The 25309-nt window shown below is 42.1% G+C and overlaps 1 protein-coding gene across 1 annotated transcript in view; it reads left to right on the forward strand.

Annotated features, from left to right (window-relative positions):
* The first annotated feature begins 1730 nt into the window (after positions 1 to 1730).
* The window catches only part of LMTK3 (lemur tyrosine kinase 3), a 116161-nt gene continuing 92582 nt past the window's right edge, over positions 1731 to 25309 (forward strand). Inside the window, exon 1 of the mRNA XM_040415605.1 lies at positions 1731 to 1818. Within this exon, the coding sequence (XP_040271539.1) occupies positions 1731 to 1818 (88 nt within the window). The remainder of the gene's footprint in view (positions 1819 to 25309) is intronic.

The raw sequence follows: 25309 nt of genomic DNA on the forward strand, positions 1-25309 counted from the left end.
AGCGATCTTGACTAGCCACAGGACTGAGGGTTGCATGGGAGTAGGGGGTTGCTGGTGGGGAAGGGGCCAATCAAAAATTTGCTGTAGGGCCCAGTAAGTTCTAGTTCTAGGTACTGTATACATAGTGCACCAAAAAATAAGTGCACAAAGAAATAAGTGCTTTAACAACAAATCACATTTAACTCTGTAACATTAAATCCTTTGCAGTAATCCTCTGGGGCTCTGCACTAGTGACATGGAAAAAAAAAACCTTACCAAAAATTCTAAATAAATATGTTTAACATAAAAATGTAATTTGAAAAATGTCATTTTCTGAAAACACATTCCCTTTAAGACATACTCTAACTGTATGTGCGGTATCTTATGGTATGTAAACATGTGAATGTTCCTCATTCAATCAGGTTAAAAAGCATATCAATAAAATCAAAAGCAAATAACCTCATTATGCTGTAAAACAAACACAACTGAAGAAAATACAGTATGCAGACAAGAATATTATACATTTCTTCTTCCTAATAAGATGTTTATTTATTATTATTTTATGCACAGATATAGCGCTACTATAAATAATAAATAAATAAAATGAAGGTGCTGCAAAACCGCTGAGAAAACTGGCCAGTGTGAACATAGCTTGGTGGCATCTCTCCAGCATCATGCTATATAAGGGGGGAGGGGGTCATCATTTTGATAGGTCCACCTCATCTCAGTTAATATCGCTTGCTCAGGTGTAGGAGTGACATGAAGAACCCTATGACGCTTGTGCCTGCTTTTTAGCCTGCTTAAATGGTCTCGGCTATCAGCACAATGGAGGGGAAGTCAGCTCTGCCTTTCCACCAAATTAGCTTCAGTCCTTCTGCAGATTCTCGGTTCGAGCTGCTGCTGAGGCTGCAAGCACCATGGTCTCCATGACGACATCCTCCTCCCTCCCCTCTACAGCATCTCCTCTACCCAAGATCCTAAAAGACAGACCTGACCGCCAATCACTATTCCCATCTCTAAAGACAGGCAGGCGGGACAATAGGAGGGTCTCCTATCCATCACATAGAAGGGGGCCCTTGCAACATACAGAGCAGAAAAAATATCAATCTCAGCTTCATTATATTTATTTGATACATCATTTCCTTTTCTAGCCATACATGCATAGATTGACTTGTCCATGTTCCTATCATTGAGTCGTACATACACGAGCCGTATAGTAATCACATCATCCTTTAACACATTGCATCCGTCTGTGAATTTTTTTAGATTTTTTTTTTTTCACCTATCCTTCCATGTGTGTATTTTTTAGCCTCCAGACCAGCAGAGGTTTGCTTTGGACATGAGACCTAGATCCCTCTGTTCTGCAATGCTATCATACCAATGGGGAAGCAGGTAAGACCAGGCAATTCATTGGCCCTTTTTTTTTTTTACTCTCCATCTCTGTTTGCAAAGAGGATGAGGATGATGATGATGATTGCAGGCAGGCACAATAGGGACACTGACATCATTTATACAGATATAGCAATCCACACATACACTGCATCGCTCTGCTGTGTCCTTTAGTGATCTGGGGGGTGGCGGGTTTCATCATGCAGGCAGCATAGACTTTTATGTTAGCTTACGTTGGACTGGAGATTGCATGCTATCTGCATTCATGATGTGCCTTGCATTCTGTTTGTGCTTTTTTTTATTATATCTTGTGCTGTAGCAGAGTGTGATCTCTCCAAGACCACGGAATTTGTCCCCCTAAGATGCTGAGAGTGGACCCCCTCTTTATCCTGGTGGTTTCCATGTCGTATTTCAACCCCGAAAAGGCCTTGGCAGCCCCAGCAGAAAGCGGTGAGCTACCCACCCCCCTTTTTCCTTTTGTCCTGGTTCTTTTCTATGGCATCCGATTGCATGTGCTGCTATTTTACCTGCACTTTTGATGTTGGTTTAAAGCATCTGCAAGCCTTTGCTTCTATTATACGCTGCTTGCCTATCTCCCATTTTAAGCTACCGTTCCACACAGCGTCCCAGTTATCTCATCACTAGCCATTCATCTATCCTTGCCTCAGCCATTTTTAACCCCTTCAACCCCCACATTTATTCACTATTTTTGAAGTGCTCCTCTACCGATAAATCGCCCTTTCATTGCAATGGCAACTAACTTTTAACCCTTTCACATTGCCGTTATGAACTGTGCAGTCATTGCAAAGCAATTTCCAATGGGCTGAGATAGGACAGCCGTGTCTTTAATGCAGGTTTTTGGTCACTGGAGTTTTTGCTTGCTTCTGTTGAGCTATGTAAGACAGAATATTTGCATCATGCTTTTTCTCTGGTGAAAAGGGTCGACCTAGGAGGCCTCCCAGGTTAGATGAATATAAGGTAATATTAAATGTTGGTTGCTTTTGCATTTGTGAGTGCAAAACAGATTTCAACCTGTGTGCTTCTCTTCATCAAATCCCGGAGGATCTGTCAAGTGTTTACCTCTAAGGCTCCCCATGGTATACATGGGTGTGATTGTACTTTGTATCAGCCGAAAATGATATCACTCTGTGGAGCAGTGAAGATTGTAACATACTAGACAGCAAATAATGAGGATCCTTTCCTTGTGATCCGTCCCTGGGTCATATTCATAGTTGTAGGAATCCTATACATATGTGGAAAATACACCCTACATGGCTGACCAAGCATTATTTATATACATATACCCCGATTATACCTTTTTTCCTGTATTTTTTCAAATAATTTGACAAAAACAAAGTTTATCTGGTATCACCTATACAGTAGGTCAGGGGCAGATTAGCCATAGACCCTACAGGGAAATTTCCTGGTGGGCCAATGCCCAGGGGGCCACTCAAGCCCTCTTGATGGCTGCAGGCCAAGTACATAATGATCTGATGCTCAGCGGCTGCAGGTGCCCTCCTGGACTCCACTGTATTACTGTCCTCATGATGGTGATACCGTTTAATACTATGGTGAGGGCAGCAGTATTTTGTGCTGCCCTGTGGTATTTGGTTCTTCTGGGGCGGTATTCTGTGCTGCACTACAGTATTGCAGGCCCACCTACTTTGGTTGTCCCCGCCTACTTGTTTTGGCCCGTATTCTGTCAGTTTGAACCCACCTACAACATGGGCCACTTTTTTTTTTTCAAGGCCACTTTAAGTTCCCAATCCGCCTCTGCAGTAGGTGATACACCACTATAATTCACATTCCATTTCACTACTTTATGTAGGCCACAGATAGGGCTCCATAAACCTGGTGACAGTGTCATTTTAATACACATATACCCTAGCCCTATTGCATTTAAGCTTACAATCAATTTTTCATTTTAGATGCCAGTTCCATCAGAATCCAACCAAATTATTACTATGCTTTTTTGTAATATAAGCCTGTAATATAATACAACTTGTGAATGTCCAGTTTAAAATGCATGACCCCAGTAAGACATGGTAGCATTGACAATTATAAGCCAATGAAATGTAAAATTGTAAGTTGTTATTTAAGTTCATTGATCTCCTGTCTCATAAATGGTCTTCATTAGTCATACAAGCATCAAATCAGGAGACGTATCATAAGCTGACCAATGCTTCAAACCAACCTCCAGTAAAAAGAACATTCCATAACATACATCTGCATTGAAGTAATATGTAGCCATTCATACAGTAGAAAGGCACCAATATTGCCTTCAATGATAGGACTACACATGTGACTACTAAGTCCACATTGACAAGTTATACTGAATCTTTTTCCAAAAACGATACATAAATCTTCTCAGCTCTTCCTGCTCTATAATATGCTGATTGGACTGTAGTTTTAGGTTAACAGAGGGATATGGGCTAAAATATCAGGATACTGAGGTTGTACCTGTATATAAGTTTGTAATCTTTCTTGTCAAGCCCCACCCCTGAGGAGCCTATTGTACAATTTCTCATAGACACACACTAAGCTGATCAATAGGAATACCAGGAGTTGGACCCCCCTATCCCCCATCTGATACTGATGACCTATCATAGGCAATCAATATTAAACACACAAACAACCCTTTAATATTCAATCACTGAGAGTCCATCACCTCACTCCCCCACAATCAGCTGTTCCCTGCAGCCTCCGGCACTGTCATTAGCACTTTGAATGAAGCTGTGCTTCCTGTCCCATTCAAAGTGTATTGGCTGTGCTGGGTTAATGCAGCTAAGCTGCCACTGAAGTGAATGGGAGTTGAACTGCAGTAATCTTGAATGGAGCTATGTGTCCTGTTCCATTCAAAGTGCTAGTTCCAGTATCGGAGGCGTCAGGGAACAGCTTATTGTAGGTTATTGGGGTGTCAGACCCTCACCGAGGTCTGACAACCTGAGGATAGATCAATAAATAATCAAAAGAAGGAGCATGGAAAACCCCTTTAACTCCACGCAGATGATTTCCTAACCAGAATTGAACCCATTGTCCCGTGGCTGTAATGACTAAGGCATCAAGCAGTTGGTCTATAGCTAGTGTGCTGTTTCATGAGTCATACAATGAATACCCACTGAAAAAAAATTATTGACTATGAAAATTAGCAGTAAAAGTCTTGTCTCATTCTTTTTAAATTACTGTATTACTGTACTTTTGCAGAGTAGCTGGGTGATGGAGCCCAGATGTTGCAAGTAGTCCTATTACTTGTGGCACAAGTAACAAATTACCAGAACAAAAGCATCAGAATTTATACTGCAAATTGTCCTATATTTTTCTTTAAATTGCATTATTGAAAATAAGGTCCTATATTTTAGGGTGTAGTCTAAAAGGAACTCAAACGGAATGTCTACACCTTTTAAAACCATTATTCTTATGTATTTCCTGTTTCACTTATAACACCAATATATATTGGAGTTATTTACAGAGATTGTAACCACACCAGTCCCTGTTACAAAAAGGGCTCACACTCTAACTTCCCTATCTCAAACACGCATTCACAAACTATGGTCAATTTTATAGGAAGTCATTTAACCTATTGGGACCTTCTTGGAGTATAAGAGGAAACCAGACAGTGATGTAAACATTGGGAAAACATACAGAGGTTGCCCTATGCTGAATTCTGATAACATTTTTAGAATATTGTCGTAGGGCTGTGAGTGGTGTTTTTCTGTAACAGATCTCCAACTCCTACATAGATGTAAAAGAGAACATTCTGGCAGCATGCAGCCACCACTAGAGGGAGCTTACTGCATAATCAGGCAAATGTATCAAGAATAAGATCTACTTCGCACTGGAGTCAGATACATCTAATTTATTTAGACAAACCCGCTAATAATTTATGCACATCTTTGGCTACCTGTGCTCCAGAAACGAGCCCAAGCAGATTTGAGATAAAATTTATGCTAGTTTTTGGTAAATTTGCCAGGATGTTGAAGACCACATCCCCCATACACTAAGCTCCTTTTTTGAAGAGTGGCGAGAATGGTGTAAAAGTGCAAAAAGTCAGAAACACAACTGTTATTATTAAGTCCATTGTATAATAGTATGCAGTAAGCGCCATTGGTTTTCATAAGGTTTGTTTTGGTGAAAATGAAGAATAATAAAACCAAATATTTTTTCCTAACAGTAGTTGCATGTTTGCTCCAGTAGAGAAACATACACATTTCTGACCAAGCAAAGAAGTTCCCTAGATAAGCTTTAGGACATACTATAAATCAGAGGTCAGGTTATAAGCACTTCATGGTTAAAGGGGTTATCCCATGAAAAGTATTAGTCCACAATGAATAGGACATTCAAAAATATATTGTTCAATTTGTATGTACATTACAGTCTTCTTTTTGGCAGCGCCCCCTGCTTTTTGTCCTTCTCCTGCACTAACGATCAATAGCTTCTCTGCCAACCCCCTCCCCATTTATTGTTGGCATATTCATCTCATAGAGAAGCAAGTGAAGCAGCCTAGACGCCATTCATTCATCCATCCATCCATCACCAATTCTAAATTTATACAACCTATATAGCTATATCTCTACCTGTAGAGATGGAAATTGTGGGGGCATAACATACCATATGTATCTCTGGGACTGTATACCAGGTACTATTTTGAATGCAGGGGAGGAGGTGATTAACACGTGCTAAATGCAATGCTTCCTAGAGATGCAAGTGCTTGATTGTCCCATGTGAACTGATGCCCATCCGCGGAAAGGAAAGACATTCCTCCAAATAACCAGAAAAGTGTGTAATTTTTTTAAAAAATTGTTGGATAACCCCTTTAAAGGTTTAGATGTCTTGTAAAGAGCCTCTGGGACCTGCTCCTATCTTGAAACAGGGTCCCATCTCGAGACCATTGCATTCACATCTATTGGAGTTCTGAAAACAGCTGAGTAATTTGTACTGCATTGTACTACATTGAGACTCATGTCCACCACACTTGTATATCCTGGCATGTGGTATATGTAATATATATTATATGTGCCATAAGATAAGGTGTTGAGAGTCCGTGATCTCAGATCATCACCACTAATTTGCAAAACAAAGAGTCTGTAGCTGGTTGGAGATTGTCAATATCAATTATATTCCATACACCATTTTAGGCTAAGAACTTTTGGAATCACAGAACTCCATTGATCTTCTGTTCTTTCTTGTCTAGATATACTTATACAGTAGATTTATGGTAGATAAATATTTCTTTAGTTTTTTTTTCTGAATATCATAGGATATTTCTTTCAATCTCACACTTGGTTTCATTCTTGAGGTAAGGGTCTGGAAAATGAGACGTCTACAAAATCACCATTGGTCCAGTTTTTTTAATTAATTTTATTTAATACATTGAAACCTTTTTAAAAGACCACCATTGAGAAGACCATCCCTTTATCCAAATAAGAGTTTCTGTGGCAGATTTTTAGTGCCACTACATATTATGCATACTTGCCATCTTTCAAAAGAGGTTTTACCGCCTTTACCAAATTATCTTATCCCAGACCACAACCCTAGAGTCATGTTTTCTTACTAGTATTCAATCTCTGTAGGGAAGTAAATGGTTTGTATTTGAGTTTGTTGTACTTTTTCGGAATGAAGGGTTTCAATTGTGCATTTACCTAAGAAACAAACAAGGTCATTGTATCTTTGTTTGAAGACATATGGCACTAAACCCTGTATTCTGCACCTTGAGATGATTGATGTGCTCTGCTAAGACAAAAAAATGGTTTGTGTTTTTGAGGTTGTAATTAGTGTTTAGCGAAGCAAAGCATTCGAAGCAGAATTTGGTCAGATGTTTAGGAAAGCTTTGATTCACAACAAAGATGAATTTCTACACGCTTTGTGGTAACAAAGCACTTTCGTCTAAAATAGCAGCTACACGTGTTTTAAAATCAAACTAAAAAGCCCGGAAACGCAAGATCACTCATAATGCCGTGCAGTCATTCAATCCTCAGATAGCCATCCCCTGTGATGTCACAACCCTATAAAACCTTTGTGGTCTCCACCATTGTCCTGTGAGCTAAACATAGAGAGAGACATGGCAAGCACTCATGCGCTAGGAACAGTGTGGCTGAAAATGATTACTAGATAAATATTGGAGAGGAAGAGTGCAAGGAAAGTGGAGGAAGACTGCAGGTAGGGTGCAGGGAGAGTGGAGGGAGACTTATTGTGCATCAGTTTTATTTATTTCTTCCTACATTTACTTATTCCTATATCAGCTGTAAATGTAATTCAATACTAATAAGATGGAAGTCTTTATTATTTCACTGCCAGAGTGCCAACCAATACCATTAAATCTGCACCCCTTAGGAGGGCCAGGTCTTAATTATGACCATCCTCATCTTTTGCTGGCTTTGCTTCTTCTGAATCATCCTTCAAAGTCTCCATATCCTAGAAAAGTCAGCAAGATGCAGAGAGAGGAGGAGCTGGATGTTCCAGATGACATATTCTCATTGATATTAGATGATGTGGAAAAGGAGGAAAAGCAGATGGCAGAGGAAGGGCTCCCACCTGTAGGGCAGCAGACCGCTGGGGTTGGAGAAGTTGGTATGCCAGAGCTGATTGATATTCAGTGTTAACTGTCAAATAACCTGCAGGAGGTTGCAGGCAAGAACAGCAATAATATGCATATTGTCCCCCATCTAACCAGCCAAACACCATACCAGCAACAGCCACTGTTTAACGCTGCTGCACGGCCATTAACAATGAAGAAGGACTATACAGTGCGGTCTTCATTATTAAATGAAAGGCAGCTGCGAGCTAATTGGCCCCACGGTTCTTTAACTCAGCATGGCTCTGTGTGGCTATACCCCAAGGTAGAGTGGCCTGAGTATACCTGATTTATAGTGATTTGTGACAAATTAATAATCTAATTTCTTGGCAAACTTTGGCGAAGTCACTGAATCAAATTTTTTAAAACTTCGCTCATCTCTAGTTTTAACCATTTGCTAAGCCCTTTTCAGAAATATTGCATTTTTGTTGGCATGACAGCATTGTTTTATAGGTACCGGTTAAGACATGCTGCATGTTCATTGGGTATGGATTTTAGTACAAGTATTTTAGTACTCACAGTATAGGGAACTGCATGAAACTGTAAAAGACTCCAAGGCAGTGCACTACAACTTTATTATCATGATGTAGCGTAATGTAGTTTATAATTATGGCCCAGTGCAATATACTGGTGTCAGTTTGTTGACTGCTTTGGCCAAGCATCTTTGAGAAGGTTGGCATGTCTAACCATACTGTAAAAGTCTTCAGCTACTGCTGTCTTCTGTGGAACTCCAATCCACATTCCAATGAATTCAAGGGTTCCATGTTTTGAAGATAAAGTGCTACAATTTATATCATGGCATCATAACATTAAAAAGGGTTTTCCAAGTAATGTAAAAAAAAATAAAGTAAATCTGATGATCAGCAATATACATAAGCTAAGCACGTTTTAGGAAAAAGAAAATATTTCCTTATTTCCCTAGTTCTGTTCTGGCTCTTTGTTTGGGGGGGGGGGGGGGGGGCGTAACTACAATCTCTGAGGTTTTTCCTCATGAATATTTGTGGATGTCAACAAAGACTGTCTTTCCCCTCCCCCTGCACTGCAAAGGGAGTGAATAAAATTGCTTCCCTGTCTGCAGTCTGACTACTGGGATACTCATGTTGTATGTGTGGGACTACTAGTCCCAGCTGTGCAGTACAATGACATTGCTGAAACACATAGGATCTTCCCCCTACCTGTTCTTGTGCAATGCTCTGCAGACACTTCCTCACAGCCAGCAGAAAGGTACAGAGGAGAGAACTCCTCCTGTTTTTGTCATCTCTGTGTTTGCAAGGTGCGGAGGGAGAGGGAACCTGTGCACAGTATTTATCTCCTCAGTGCCTGGAGAAGAGGAAACCCTGCAGCTGCTCAGAACCTGAGGCAGGCATCCAGCCCTGAGTCTGTGCTGCTGATGGTAGAAGAGGTTAAACTGTGCTGAAGAATCCAGTGGAAGGGGAGACATAGGGCAGACAACTCAGCCAACAGATTGGGCAGTTCAGGGGGGCATGGCTTGTCGCTTCAACCAGCACAGCCTTCAAGTGATGTTCAGGCCTGCACATCCTGCTCCCTCAGGTTTGTGCAGGGAACGTCATCAGAGCAGGGAAAGAAGCTGACATCACAGGTCTGCTAACTAGGAGAACAGGGCCACTGTAGATGAAGGAAGTGATTTCAAAACCCTTTACTTTGGGTAGAAACATACAAAGAAGAAAATTACTTGGACAACCCCTTTAAATAGTTTGTACCAAGATCAAAACTAATCCCTTACCACCAATCCTAAGAATGGGAGTTCTAATTCTCCCAAATGAATGGAGTTTGAGCATGTGCTCCACTGCACCTTTTGTTGTACTCTGCTATTTCCACTAGTCCCATAGAGAAAGAGTGAAGCCTTGGCTCACATACTCAACCAACCACTCCATTCATTTGAGGAATTGGGGACCTAACGGTTCAAACCCCCACTGATCTGTTGCTCATACTCCATCTTGAGACTAGTAGATAAAGTTTTTGGTCTTGGTACAAACCCTTTAAAATGCTAAACAAAGATACGTGTATTGGTTTAATAGAAAGCGTAGTATTTTTCAAAATTGGTAATTGAGATGGAATATTGTTATAGTATAGGTGGTATGGATCTCCTATGAACATGAGGAACAGTAGAGCACCATAGTTTGGATACCCCATCTTAAAATCTAGTAGATATTGAGTATTATCTTTATGTCCCAGGCAAAAATAAATGTGTGTTAACATGAATGGGAATTGTGACAGTGCAGTAAAAATGATAAGGAATGTACCACATTAAATATGTATATGCTATATTAAAAACTGACAAACACAGCAACTGGTGACCGTTTGTTCATGCTAGAGTGTGATTTTCTCTTCTGCTCACTCGAGTTTTGCACTCAAGCAACATCACTTGGTATCACCTCTATAATTTATAATGCTCCAGACTGAAGCATAGTAGTAAGAAAAACATCTCATTGCTCAGCAAGAGAAAATGCACATGTAATTGAGGCATATTTTATTCCAGATACGTTTTTCTACTACTGAGAATGAAGATATTACTTCTCTGCGTAATGGAATTCTGTTTTCTTCCCTTCATTTACTCATTTACTGATTTAAATTAATTATTGACTATGAGGCTTGTAGGTAATGTGGAAACTTTATTTCCTCTGATGTTTGTGATGAAGGGAACTTTTAATAGCATCAAGGGAACATACAAATGCACATACTAATGGAATTATATGAAGCAATATTCTTAGAGGAGCACATACTACAGGAAAATTCCAGAAGTTATTGCTTTATCTATATCATCCACAGTGGCAGGCGCCAAAAGATCTAAATTATCTATACCTGGGTTTCTTAATCTTTGTGTACTGAGGTCAGAGCCTAACCACCAATGGTCAAAGTCCATTCTAAAATTTAAAAAATTGTTTCCCTTTCCTGTGTCTCTTGACCTCAGCATAGCATTAACCCTTTCAGTACCGGGCCACTTTTCACCTTAAATCCCAGGCCGATTTTTGCAAATCTGACATCTCACTTTATGTGGTAATAACTTCGGGAACGCTTTTACTTATCCAAGCCATTCTGAGACTGTTTTCCCTCGTGACATATTGTACTTCATATAGGAAAACGTATCTCAACTTGTCACTAAGGAGTGATCAGCTGATAGACGATCATAAGGCGCAATTACCACAACCCGGTACAGGATACATCAAAATTTATTATGAGACAACGCGTTTCGGGGTCTTGACGGCCCCTTTATCAAGTCTGTGTACCTGCCAACGCGCCTTTTCCACACGTGCCGCACACAGGACCATAGCGGTGACACAGCTACACCTTTTCCAACTAGGACAAGGTACGGACATGCACCATTTTTAGAAGAAACCAGGCAGTATACACCCAGCTGCACATAAAATTAAGGTGACACAGACTTGATAAAGGGGCCGTCAAGACCCCGGAACGCGTTGTCTCATAATAAATATTGATGTATCCTGTACCGGGTTGTGGTAATTGCGCCTTATGATCGTCTATCAGCTGGATAGTTACAAGCGGAGATACGTTTTCCTATATATATACCCGAGTGGCGATCTGGCCTTCGCCCCAAGGGGTCTCCTGACGCATCTGGCAGCACCGACCTGCGACTTTTATACCTTACAGCCCACCTGCAATATGGTTGCACTCAACTCCGGTGCAACCAAAACAGGTGAGTCTATCGTATCCACCAGCTCTTTGAAGGAAGCTGTTGTACCTCGATTTACTTACCCTATGAGCGCCTCTCTCACCCTTTGGCTGTTACTTCACTATATTGTACTTCATGACAGTGGTAAATTTGAGTCGATATATTTCACCTTTATTTATAAAATAATCCAAAATTTACCAAAAATAATACATTTGAATTTCTCTACCTTTAAGACTTCATAAACTTGTTATCAGTTAACATTCCCCATGTGTCTGCTTTATGTTGGCATAATTTTGTAAATGTAATTACATTTTTTTAGGACGTTAAAAGGCTTAGAAGTTTAGAAGCTATTTTTAAAATTTTCAACAAAATTTTCAAAACCATTTTTTAAAGTTATTTTGAGGGGCTTTAGTAATGTAAACCACCCATAAATGACCCTACTTTAGAAATTACACCCCTCAAATTATTCAAAACTGATGTTACAAACTTCGTTAACCCTTGAGGTGTCCCACAAGAATTAAAGGAAAATGGAGGTGAAATTTCTAAATTTAAATTTTTGGGTAGATTTTTTATGTTAATCAATTTTATCTTGCAACACAGCAAGGGTTAACAGCAAAATAAACTTCAATATATATTACTCTGGTGCTGCAGTTTACAGAAATACCCCATATGTGGCGGTAAAATGCTCTATGGGCATGTGGCAGTGGTCAGAAGGAAATGAGTGCCATATGGATTTTGGAGGCAGATTTTGCTAGAATGGTTTTCAGGCACCATTTTGTATTTTAAGAGACCCTGACGTACCCCTACAGTGGAAACCCTCAAAAAGTGACCCCATTTTGGAAACTACACCCCTTAAAGAATATATTAAGGGGGTACTGAGAACTTTGACCCCCTAAGCATTTTACGGAATTTGGAAACACTTGGCTGTAAAAATGAAAAGTTTAATTTCTTCCAATAAAATTGTTTCTTTAGCCCCAAATTTTTCATTTTCACAAGGGGTAACAGGAGAAAAAGCATCACATAATTTGTTACCCATTTTCTCCTGAATACGGCAACACCCCATATGTGGTGGTGAACTGCTGTGGGGGCACATGGCAGGACTCAGAAAGTAAGCAGCGTAGATTTTGAAGGATAGGTTTATGGGTGCCATAGATTTTCATTTTTTAAGTCATTGTCTTATGTGGGGGCTCATTTTTTCCGGGATGAGGTAATGGTTTGATTGGTACCATTTTGGGGTACATAAGACTTTTTGATCACTTGGTATTACACTTTTTGGGAGGCAAGGTGACCAGAAAATGGCTCTTTTGACACTGTATATATTTTTTTTTTGCGGTGTTCACCTTAGGCCTCCTGCACACAAACATGTGCTTCCCGTTGCCGTATTGCGGTCCGCATTCGCAGATCCGCAATACACAGGAGCCGTTCTGTGGCCATTCCGCATCACGGATGCGGACCCATTCACTTCAATGGGTCCGCAAATCCGGAGATGCGGAATGGTGCGGAACGGAACCCTACGGGAGCACTACGGAGTGCTTCCGTGGGGTTTCATCCCGTACTTCCGTTCCGCAAAAAGATGAAACATGTCCTATCTTTTTGCGGAACGGCCGGATCGCGGACCCATTAAAGTGAATGGGTCCGCGATCCGCTGCGGCTGCCGCGCGGATTGTGCTTGGTAAGCTGTGAGGAAGCCGCAGTACATGCCGGAGGGATAGGATAGGCCATCAATATCAAAATCCCAAACAACCCCTTTAAGACTGGACAACATTGAGCACCATAGATTATTATAAGCAGAACAGAGGTGTTAGGTGGGTGCATCCCTGTCTTGGCAAATGTAGACACGGCGCTAATGATAGCATGGTCAAGGAACTGTACGTAGTAGCCAAAACTTGACTTAGTAGGACATTTCTAAGTGAACTTAAACATAGGTGTGATTAGAAGTAATGGGTGGACCACAGGAAGGGAACAATCTGTACTTGAAATGTACCTGCATGCTTACCTTGTGCTTGGAAGCACTTTTGTTTTATCCTGGCAGTGTGTCCTGGACCCATTAGCTCTATTTGCATCTTTATTCAGTCATCAGTATATCTTGTACACTTTCCTTCAGATTTTTATGTTGCCTATTTCATTACTTTCTTACATTTCTTTGTGGTATCTCCTTAATTTCCACGTCTCTACTAACACTGATGGACTTCCTGTCAGACTGAATGCTTCTCTCTAGTTCATTCATAACTGTTGTGAATGGGTCATTCATCCTCCACTCTTGGTACATTCAATACCAGAATTGTTCACAGTGGCACGTAACAATGAGCGATCCCACAGACAATTAATGATTTTCCCTTTCTCAGATGTCTAGGACTACTGTATCAGCAAAGGGATTACCTTAGTTTAAAGGGGTAATCCCATGATTAAAATTCAAATGTAATACACTACAGTCCTGTACCTCACATGGATCCAGAACTCCCCCCATTCATTGCTCCAATTGTTCTGCTAGATCTACTTAAGGTTGGCAGCTCAGAAGGTGTGTCACTTCTAAGAGGTGTGTCATTTCTCATGGGGAATATCCATTTGACTTCAGCCTTCTCCCTGAACCTGTCGCATAGTCTAAGAGTAGATATAACTGGTAGCAGTTGAAGGACAGAACTGAGCATGTGCGTCCCCCTAAGTAGGTGAACATTGTTATAAAGATTAAACACCATTGTAAAGAAGTATAGAACATATTTTACAACTGCAGCATTACTACAAAAAGTAGATTTCAAAAGCAACTCGTTTTTCATGCTAAATTATATTGAAATAAAATTTGTGGTCGGATCGGCTATCAGAACGGGTTAGATAGGATGGGTACACCCATCTACAACAAGCAGTAGAATTGTGCCATAACTGCTGCGGTAGGGCAGCCTAAAGTGGCCAAAAAGCGTAGACCTTAGTTTAGAGTAAAACATATACATACCCATTACGACACCCGCTTTGCACTCAAAAGACACTACACGATGAAGGTGCGGAAAATACCGTACATATCAGAGACTTCTATATACGTTACCTCTTTGTCACGTGCGACGGCACATTGTTCTTGAAGGTAGCTAAAGTTGATGCTTTTGAAAGAGTGGTCGGTAATCAGGAACGATTTACTCCTATGTTGACAAACATATGAACATATTACGAGGAGGTCTGAATCCCGAGAGCTGCGGACTGAAACAACAATGGTGAATCTGATGGAAGGGCTTAAATGAAGACCAACCATTCGCTAAGGGTCTGCTTGGACACCAACTGTTACTGGTGGCAAATACTTCACTATACTTATTCCCCAGGCGACCGCTTTAATTATTATTTATAAAAGGACCCAAAGTTAGAAGATGGCGTATGCCGTTTAACTCTAGTAATGGATCAAGTGAAATGTGTAGACTCACCAGGCCTGGGAAACATAAGCACGAATACATGGCTGGTTGAAATTAACGAGCTAATGTCGCCTGCACTGAGGAAAAAACATACCCACTATACTAGCAGTTGTGACAGGAATAAGCTTAAAGTCATGATAACTATGTATGCTGCGCCTGTGATAGTGATAGGACTTGTGTCCGTAGACGTGACAGACTATATATATTGCGCCTTATTGTTGTACCTCTCACTTTGAAAGATGGACCGGTACAAGGTGCAACACCAACACCCTCAGACTGAGTTTGAAGATGAAGAAGTAAGCGTGCCTATAATGAAGACATAATGTACACACAATGCCTACTGCTATGACAGGACGAGCTTAAGGTCATGATAGACTACCTATGCTGCCCTGTAGTCGTGCTAGGACTTATCGTGTCAGTAAACGTGGACAGAACTTCGTAAATCGCTTGTAGTCGTGACAGGACTTATTAGTCTGTAGTCGTGACAGACTGCGTAAATCGCCTGTAGTCGTTGACAGGACTTATTAGTCTGTAGTCGTGACAGACTGCGTAAATCGCCTGTAGTCGTGACAAGGACTTATTAGTCTGTAGTCGTGACAGACTGCGGTAAATCGCCTGTAGTCGTGACAGGACTTATTATTCTGTAGTCGTGACAGACTTCGTAATCCCTGTAGTGGTGACCGGACTCCTGTGGACGAACCTGATGCCATAGTATAGTTGTTTCCCTTTTTTTTTTTTTTTTTTTTTTTTTAACACCCTTTGAGAAGCGGAATTGTGAGACCCCAGGGTCATCTCCCTGGGAGAATAGGTCTATAATTCAAGAACCTCGAGAGATTAAATGTGAGAAAAATGCGAACCCGGGAGGAGAAGTTGATGTCCGAAAGGAAGGCTTGGGATGACTGCTTTGAAAAGAACAAATGAAGACCCAACGACCTACAACAATAATGTGAGTGAGGTTCTAATGGCAAAGCCGCGCCTACGAGCCACCACGAGAAGAATTGTAACGCGAGCCACAGCTGACCGAGGCATGCGAGCGGCCTGAATGCAGAAAAGGCATGAACATACTGTGGCGGGACCACGCAGCCAACCTCGAATGGCGGAGTTTGTGTGAGTAAAATGTAAACTGAAGACATGCGTGAGAGACTAATGGCGGAACCAAGCGCTAGAGGGGACTAAAGACACTATGGTGGAACCAAGCGCTAGAGGGACTAAAGACACTAATGGTGGAACCAAGCGCTAGAGGGACTAAAGACACTAATGGTGGAACCAAGCGCTAGAGGGACTAAAGACACTAATGGTGGAACCAAGCGCTAGAGGGACTAAAGACACTAATGGTGGAACCAAGCGCGAGGAAGGGGCCATGCGCAAGGAGACACTAATGGCGGGGCCATGGCGCAAAAGACACTAATGGCGGGGCCATGCGCAAAAGACACTAATGGCGGGGCCATGCGCAAAAGACACTAATGGCGGGGCCATGCGCAAGAGACACTAATGGCGGGGCCATGCGCAAGAGACACTAATGGCGGGGCCATGCGCAAGAGACACTAATGCGGGGCCATGCGCAAGAGACACTAATGGCGGGGCCATGCGCAAGAGACACTAATGGCGGGGCATGCGCAAGAGACACTAATGGCGGGGCCATGCGCGTCAAACTTAACGGAGAAGCAATGCGTCAGAGACTCTAATGGGTAGCCATGAATGCGAAACAAATGGCGATTTATTATTATTATTTATTTTTAATATATATATATATATATATATATATATATATATATATTATATATATTTTTTTTTTTTATCCACTTATGCAGCACAGTATGACTTGGGGACTTGCATAACCATGACCCCCCTTCGACAATAAACCTAGGACACTAACAAGCTTATAACCATATCGTACCCCTAACAACATGATGATCGGTCATAAGCCCCACAGAGCCATGAGGCTGAAGAGTTCATCAGGCTCCCGAAGCCAAGACTGCACTCGATGACATTGCAGTGACGATAAGTATTAAAATGTGAGCTAGACCTGATGGGATATGCATCGACGTTAGTGAACCGAACCAGGTGCCTAAATAATACATTAAACCAACCGTGAATAAACAGATGAGAGAAAAAGCGCCAGAGGCATTACAGTTCGCTAAGAGAAGACCCTTATCGTGAAAACAAATGAACTACTTTGAAACATAGTAGGAATCTTACTCCTATTAGCCCACTAACCGCTGAGGACTGCATGGTGAACTGGGGCAGGAGGCCAATCCGAGTGAATGCGGACCAGAAGTAAAGGAGACCAGTCTGAGTGAATGCGAACCAGAAGTAAAAGGAGACCAGTCTGAGTGAATGCGAACCAGGACTAAAGAACAGGACACTTTTTTTTTTTTTTTTTTTTCCCGCTGACGTGAAACAGAAAAAGTAGGCCTATAACATAACCACCAGTGAGGAAAGAAACGTAAACCTGAAAGAAAGCAGCTATGTTTATCGGGAGAACGGTATCAGAGCGGTGCACTGACTGCCCTAGAGAAAATACTCAGTAACCATGATGTAGCAACGAAAAAAATGCAGCTTTAAGTGGAAGCCGAATATGCAGCAACTGATGTAAGAACAGGTGGGTGAACGCAGCTCTGGATGTGAGTAGTGCCTAAAAACATGGTATGGGCCCAGCTCTGAGCATGAAGAGCAAGGTATAACGCAGCTGTATGAATGCAACCTGAAGTGACAGGGTATTGATGTGATGCAACAGCAACTCATAAACGCAGCTCTAGTAGTAAATGGAGTATAACATTGTTAATGCAGACACATGGACGTGGCTTTTGAAGGTAACGAACCTAACCATGATCATTCGACCATTAGCGCCCCACCCCCCTCGCCCCAGAGCGCTACAAGTCCCCCATGGTGTATCCAAGTCCAATCCTACTGTGAATGAGAGTACTCGCCTGGCACCTTCTGCCATTACCCAGGTGCGAATGAAACCTCCACATAATGCTGTAGGTTTTTTTTTTTTTTTTTAAATGGACATCACCATCACCCAAGAAAACATAAATGCGTTTTGAACGTAAAACCCTGATGCAACGCCAATTAATCAACATATAGTGCACCTATGACCTAGCACAAAACCGCTGACACATGCGTGCCCATAACATACGGTTTATAGATTAACACACTTCCATACAAGAGCATCAGAACTCAAATACAGGCACCTAGACCGACCTGCTCGAGTACCCATATACAGACCACTGATCTACACCTAGCATGTCTGGCGTTAACTGCGGATGTGCCCCCACATGTAAAACAGGTAACAGAAACCCCACACTTTTTTTTTTTTTTTTTTTAAGCAGATATCAAAACGTAAGCCTGAAAAGAAAGCGGCTATCTTTATCGGAAGAGCAGTATCCGAGCAGTGTGCTGATAGCCCTAGTAAGAATACTGAGTAACCATTATGTAGCAATGAAAAGAAATGCAGCTTTAAGTGGAAGCAGAGTATAACACCTGATGTAAGAACAAGTGGGTGAATGCAGCTCTGGATGTGAGTGGTGCCTAAAAACATGTTATGGGCACAGCTCTGTGTATGAATATGAGGAGCATGGTATAGAGCAGCCATATGAATGCAATCTGAAAGTGAGCAGAGTATTAATGTAATGCAACAGCGGACGTATGAACGCAGCTCTAGTAGTGAACGGTGTATAGGACAAAAATGTAAATGCAGACACACGGACGTAGCTTTGAAGGTAACAATCCTAACCACGATCATTTGACCATTGAAGCCCAACCCCCTTTGCCCCAGAGCGCTACAAGTCACGGACCGTGTAACCAAGTCCAATCCTACCGTGAATGCCAGCACTTGCCTGGCACCTTCTGCCATTGCCCAGGCGCAACTGAACCTCCACATGATGCTGCAGGTGTTTTTTTTTTTTTTTTAAATCAGCGACCATTGATCCACATTTACCATCACTTAAACCCAGCACGCGTAGCTTGAACCAACTGCAGACACGCGTCCCGCATGTAAACCAGGTATCAGAAAACATACAACCATGCCCCCTCTAAGCACATGCTACCCCAATAACTGTATGCAATGGCCTCACCAGGCCTCTGAACAGCCAGACAAACAACCATGGTTTGACCATTTAGCGCCCATACTCTGCTGTATCCCAGAGCGCTAACATATCGCAGGCCGCAGCGTGGGTCCCGTACAAACACCTCCGATCCTACCATGAATACCAGCGCCCTTCTGAGACATTCCGCCGTCGCCCAGCCGTAAGGAGCCTCCACCCATGCTGCTGTATCCTAGAGCTGAGCCAGAGGTAGTGAAATCAGCTGAATCGGCGTCAGTCTGGACCCACAGGTGCCTATAAATAGCCTAGTAACCAGCCAGCCTGGGCTCACAGGTGCATGTAAGTAGCCTTGTAATGACCCTCCCCTCCCACAAATTCAGCAAACTTCTTTGCTTAACACTTAATGGTGGCACAAATCATTTAAGGCATGCAGGACCTAATAGTTTTAGGCTGTTTTATCCTATAGTCCAATAATAGTCAGTAAATACTATAACTGAAAGTAAAATAGACAAAATGTATTCTAGAAGAGGAGGAACTTGTAAATGTGTCATGTCCAGAGGCAATAGTAGGGGCAGTTTTGTACTTTTAAAATACCATGGGGGTCATTTATCAAACTGGTGTAAAGTAGAACTCGCTTAGTTGCCCATAGCAATCATTTAGATACCACCTTTCATTTTTCACAGCTCCTTTGGAAAATAAAGGGGGGGGGGATCTGATTGGTTGCTATGGGAAACTAAGCCAGTTCTACTTTACACCAGTTTGATAAATCTCCCCCCATATGTTTTCTATAGTAATGAAAACTAACCCAGGTCAGATTAAAAACCTTCTCCTCCCAAAAAAGCTTGCCCCTACTCTGCTTGAAAAACATTTACTCATAGCCACCTTGCCCCTTAATACCATCCAGATTGCCCAGAATTATAGTGCCATATGATGCTAGCATAGTGTCCACCACCATAGTGCCCTCATAGCTATAAAGGAGCGGAATAGGAACTTAAAGTGGCCCATGAAAAAAAAAGTTAAAGTGGCACCATTTTGTAATCAGGTCCAAATTGACGGCCAACACAAGTAGGCGGGGCCAGTAATACCATATTACGTCGCATAATACCTTCCCAGCAGAGCCAAATACCACAGTGCATCACAAAATACTGCCCCAGCAGCGGAAAATACCTCCCCAAAAACTGCCCCTCTGTGGCAGTCAGCGCCAGCTGCCATGTCGTGTCCTCCTCCTCCAATTGCCTCAGGATGGCAACACAGCTGAATTCAGGAGTCAGGAGGGGAGCGTCAGTTTATTACTTACCTGGTTGATGGCCGTGAGGAGGGCGTAGGCGGTTCCCTGGGCATCGGCACCCCGTGAAGTTTCCCTGTAAGGTGTATGACCAGTAGGGATCAGTGAATCGACTTCAAAGTTGATTCGCATAAAACTTTGTTCTAATACTGTACGGAGAGACTGTAAGTTATCACGAGACTTTGCGCAATAACTTCATAAAATTTATTTGTACTGTAAAAAAACATTTCCTGAACTCGGGTTTGGTTCCAAGTGGTACCTCCTGCTCCGTACAGTATTAGAACAAAGTTTCATGCGAATCGACTTCGGATGTTTCATCCGAAGTTGATTCGCTCATCCCTAATGACCATTCCTCCCCTGAACCTTATAATGGCCTATAGTTCAGACAACCACACTGCCCCATAATGCCATTTACTGTACCATGAACTTACTCCATCCACCCCACTGCCCGCTGACTGCACGTAACCAGCCCCTCAGGTGACTTTCTATTTCTGGCAGAGCTCAGCACATTGCTGCTTCACTGTATGAAGATGTCACCGCAGCTGCAGGACTGCGATAGGCGATATGTGCCTGTAAATTACATTCTGGCCATTGCCCTTGCAGATCTGTCAATGGAAAACACACCAGCATTTTTATCAAGCTTTACCCATCCACAGAAGGGCTTATGGAAGATCTTGTATTTACTAAGGGACTTTCCTACTTTTGTAAGGGAGCAATATTCAATTAGGGTTGGTCTGTGTATTATATTCTATAAATGTAGGATCACCATTATTGGTTTGTTTACAATAGCGCCTCTAGTGTCCAGAATGTGAGTTTTCATCATCCTTCTTGTAAGACATCTTTTTTCACAGTTCAAACTCTGTCAAGAAATATTGCTTTGGGATGACTAATATTCTATTACACTATGCCTGATATGCTGGACTGTGACCAGCTGCTTAAATGGAGATCATTTTTTTTCTGCGAGTTAAAACCAGAGAGTGACACATATCCTTTTATCTCATTTGATTGTATTTTTTATTGTAGTTCCTGAAAATGATTGATTATTCAGGCAGTTAAAGGAAATGTGTCACCAAAAATTGTACCTGCCAGATAAAACCAGATAGTAACACATCTCCTTTTTAGTTTCCTGAACATGATTATGGCGGCAGCCATTTTGCCTAAGCCGTTCTTAACAGCATTTAAAAAGCATTAAGAAAATTGCTTTACGGCAGCCCCATGGTCCATAGACACAATGGACAGGAGGGGACCTCATTGACTTCTATGAGAGAGTCTTCAAGACATGCTCTGTGACCTGTGCAGAGGTCATTGTACAAGAGAAGAATAGATAAGCTTTGACAATCACCTATTGTGAGTGGTAGATCCTGTCTTATCTATGCACAGAGGTGATATCATTACAGGCAGGATTAGGTAGCAGGTAAGTGCGGTAAAGTGATCTGTACAGACCAAAAAGGGGCGCATACAGTGCGAACTGCAGGTTTTTGTTTACATATAGATATTGACATGGGAAATTAAAATAACATCCTCAAAAATATAAAAAAATATGTTAAACATAAAAACATGATTTCAAAAAATGTATAATTTTCTGATGACACATTCCCTTTAACCCCTTCCCGACTTATGACGTATTAGAGCCTTTGGGTCTTTAAAGATGGCGCCTGCTCCACACAGCAGACACCCTGGCCTAATGCCCGCAACCGGCGGTAATGCTGCTCACGGACTTTTAACCCCTCAGATGCCGTTGTCAAACATGACCACAGCATCTAGAGGCGCAAACCTTCCTTAATAAAAAAATAAAAAAATCTAAATTAAAACTACCCCCCCCCCTTTCCCCAAAATGAAAATAAAAATACATAAAAAATTAACATTATGGGCAATGTCACGTGCGAAAACGCACATTCTGTTAAGATCTAAAAATATTTATCCCATAGGCAAACGGCAAAACGGAAAAAATAGCAAAATGGCCGATTTGCCGTGTTTTGGTCGCTTCACTTCCCACAAAAAATTTAATTAAAAGTGATCAAAAAGTTATATACATCCCAAAATGGTATCAATGAAAAGTACAGATCGCCCGCAAAAGTTATAGGGGTCAGAATATGGTAATAAAAGTATTAAAACGTGAGGAAAACTATACATATATGGTATCACTCTAATTGTCCTGACCTGGAGAATGAAAGTAACAGATTCAGTTTTACCGCATAGTAAATGTCGTAAAGAAAACCCCCAAAACATAAAACTGTTGCGAAATTGCGTTTTTTTTCCAATTTCACCCCATTGGAAATTATAACATTGTATCCAATATTAAATAGTGGCATTAGAAAGTGAAACTTGTCCCACAAAAACAAGCCCTCATTTGGCTATGTGAGCAGAAAATTAAACAAATTATGGCTCCAGAGAGGCAAGGAGTGGAAAACGAAAATGCAAAAATGAAAAAACATCCTGGGCTCCAAGGGTTAATGACATTTAGAGATAGGCTTTACAGCAGCCTCCATAGTCCATAGACCTAATGGACAGGAGAGAGCCTCATTGACTTTTAATGGACAGTTTTCCGTCAACAATCCTGAAAAAGAAGCGGTTGCAGCACTGGTGTTGCATGGCATCCCCTTTTCTGTTTTTTACTCCTGCACATCAGCGTTTGTGGCCACCAGGCTGTGCAGGAACCCTAAACGTGGCTCCATTCCCCTGAAGTCTTCAGTTCCCTTCACCGCTGGGTAGACAGGTGCTTTGATGTGCCGGGAGAAACACTTAGTGTTATGCTGCCTTCATTCTCAGGATCAGTAGAGGTCCAATAGGTCAGACCAATCGTAAAGTGAAGGCATATCCTAGCAACATGCCCACAGTCAGGGTGTAGCTAAAGGCTCTTAGGCCCTGATGCTTGGGCCTCCCTTCCCTCAGTGCTTTGTGGCAAGGGAAGCACATAGCCTACATGCTGACTGAGGCAAAAATTGAAACAGCACCCCCATGCCAACTTCTTGACCTAACCCTTTCCCTCCATCCAGAGGTGTAACTTGATCAGCATGCACTTTCTATAATACCAGTGTCTTAGGCACCACAAGGGTCATTAGGCCCAAGTAGTGACGGCTACCTCTGCACCCCCTATAGCTATGCCCCTACCCACAGTTTATGAGATTCGAATAACCCTTTAATATACTTTGCAGTCATTTACACATGTAGTAATTGATTATTAATCTACAATGAAATAAATATCTTATTATGGTCTTGTGCTATCAAGGGTTGCGGTATCGGGTTGCCTGTGAGTAGCAGAGTTGAGCGGACACCTGGATGTTCGGGTTCGGCAGGTTCGGCCAAACTTGAAAAAAAAGTTCGGGTTCGGGACCCAAACTTGACCCGAACTTGACCCCAAACTTTTGGGCACTAAAGTCAATGGGGACCCGAACTTTTGGGCACTAAAATGGCTCTAAAATAGTCCTGGAAAGGGCTAGAGGGCTGCAAAAGGCATCAAAATGTGCTTAAGAGCATGGCAACTGTTCTGCAAACAAATGTGGATAGGGAAATGACTTAAAATAACATAAAATACAGAAAAATTAAAAATAACAATCTGGATCTAGGAGTAGGAGGTTGAGGAGGCGGTGGATGGGTGGATGTGGCGGTGTAGGTTGACGTGGCGGTGTAGGTGGAAGCGGCGGTGAAGGAGGAATAGGTAGCCAACACTGATTTGTGTTATTTTTAATTTTTTAATTGGGGTATCCCCCAAAATATTGGGACATATAACAAAATAAAACAAAGAATAAGTGCACTTGAGTACAAGAATGGATGGTTGAGGCTGGTATAAATGTTTATTCTGCACAAGGTACGGACAAGTCCTGTGGGATCCATGCCTGGTTCATTTTAATAAACGTAAGCTTGTCCACATTGGCTGCGGCCTGTGATAATGCTCTCTGCCGTGCTAAACACACGTTCACACTATACACTGGCTGCAGGGCAGGTCAGCACCTCCAAGGCTGACAAAGCTTTTCCACATTTTGGCCATGCTAATCCTGCCTTCTCAGGTGCTGGCGGTGCCCCAGCTGCGTTGGCGACCTCTTCCTCCTCCTCTGCCTTCGCCTTGTGCTTCTACTGTGCCCCCGCTGTCAGGTGGGAATGCCATCATCAGCGTGCGCTTGTAGTCACTCATCTTCCGATCAGTAACAGATGTTTTCACTAAATTTAGTTCCCTGTCAGCAATGCAGAGCAGGGGTTCATTCACGGTAAAAGGGGGTTCATGTCACCCAGCAATACAACAGAGGATTTTGAGAGATTTAGGCTCCTGTCACCCAGGCACAGCAGGGGTTCATTCACGGCAAAAGGGGGTTCTTGTCACCCAGCAATACAACAGAGGATTTTGAGAGATTTAGGCCCCTGTCACCCAGGCACAGCAGGGGTTCATTCACGGCAAAAGGGGGTTCATGTCACCCAGCAATACAACAGAGGATTTTGAGATATTTAGGCCCCTGTCACCCAGGCACAGCAGGGGTTCATTCACGGCAAAAGGGGGTTCATGTCACCCAGCAATACAACAGAGGATTTTGAGAGATTTAGGCCCCTGTCACCCAGGCACAGCAGGGGTTTGTATACGCCAAAAATGGTAAAATGTCACCCGACAATTGAAAATAGGATTTTTTTCAATTTAGGGCACTAAAATTGGGACTTTTTTTAATTAAAATGGCTCTAAAATAGTCCTTGAGGAGGCTAGAGGAATGTAAAAGGCAGTAAAATATGCTTAAGAGCATGGCAACTGCTCTGCAAACAAATGTGGATAGGGAAATAACTTAAAATGAAATAAAATAACTAAAAATTACAAATTATTAATCTGCAACTCAGAGAAGGAGGTGGATATGGAGTCGGAGGTTGAGGAGGCGGTGAATGTGGTGTTGTAGGTGGAGGCAGCAATGGAGGAGGAGGAGGTAGCCAACAATGTTTTTTTTATTTATTATTGGGGTAGGTAGCCCCCAAAATATTGGGACAAATAAAAAAAAAGAAAACAAAAAATCATTGCAC

The sequence above is a fragment of the Bufo bufo genome, chromosome 1 (assembly GCF_905171765.1).
Source record: "Bufo bufo chromosome 1, aBufBuf1.1, whole genome shotgun sequence".
Classification (NCBI taxonomy): Eukaryota; Metazoa; Chordata; class Amphibia; order Anura; family Bufonidae; genus Bufo; species Bufo bufo.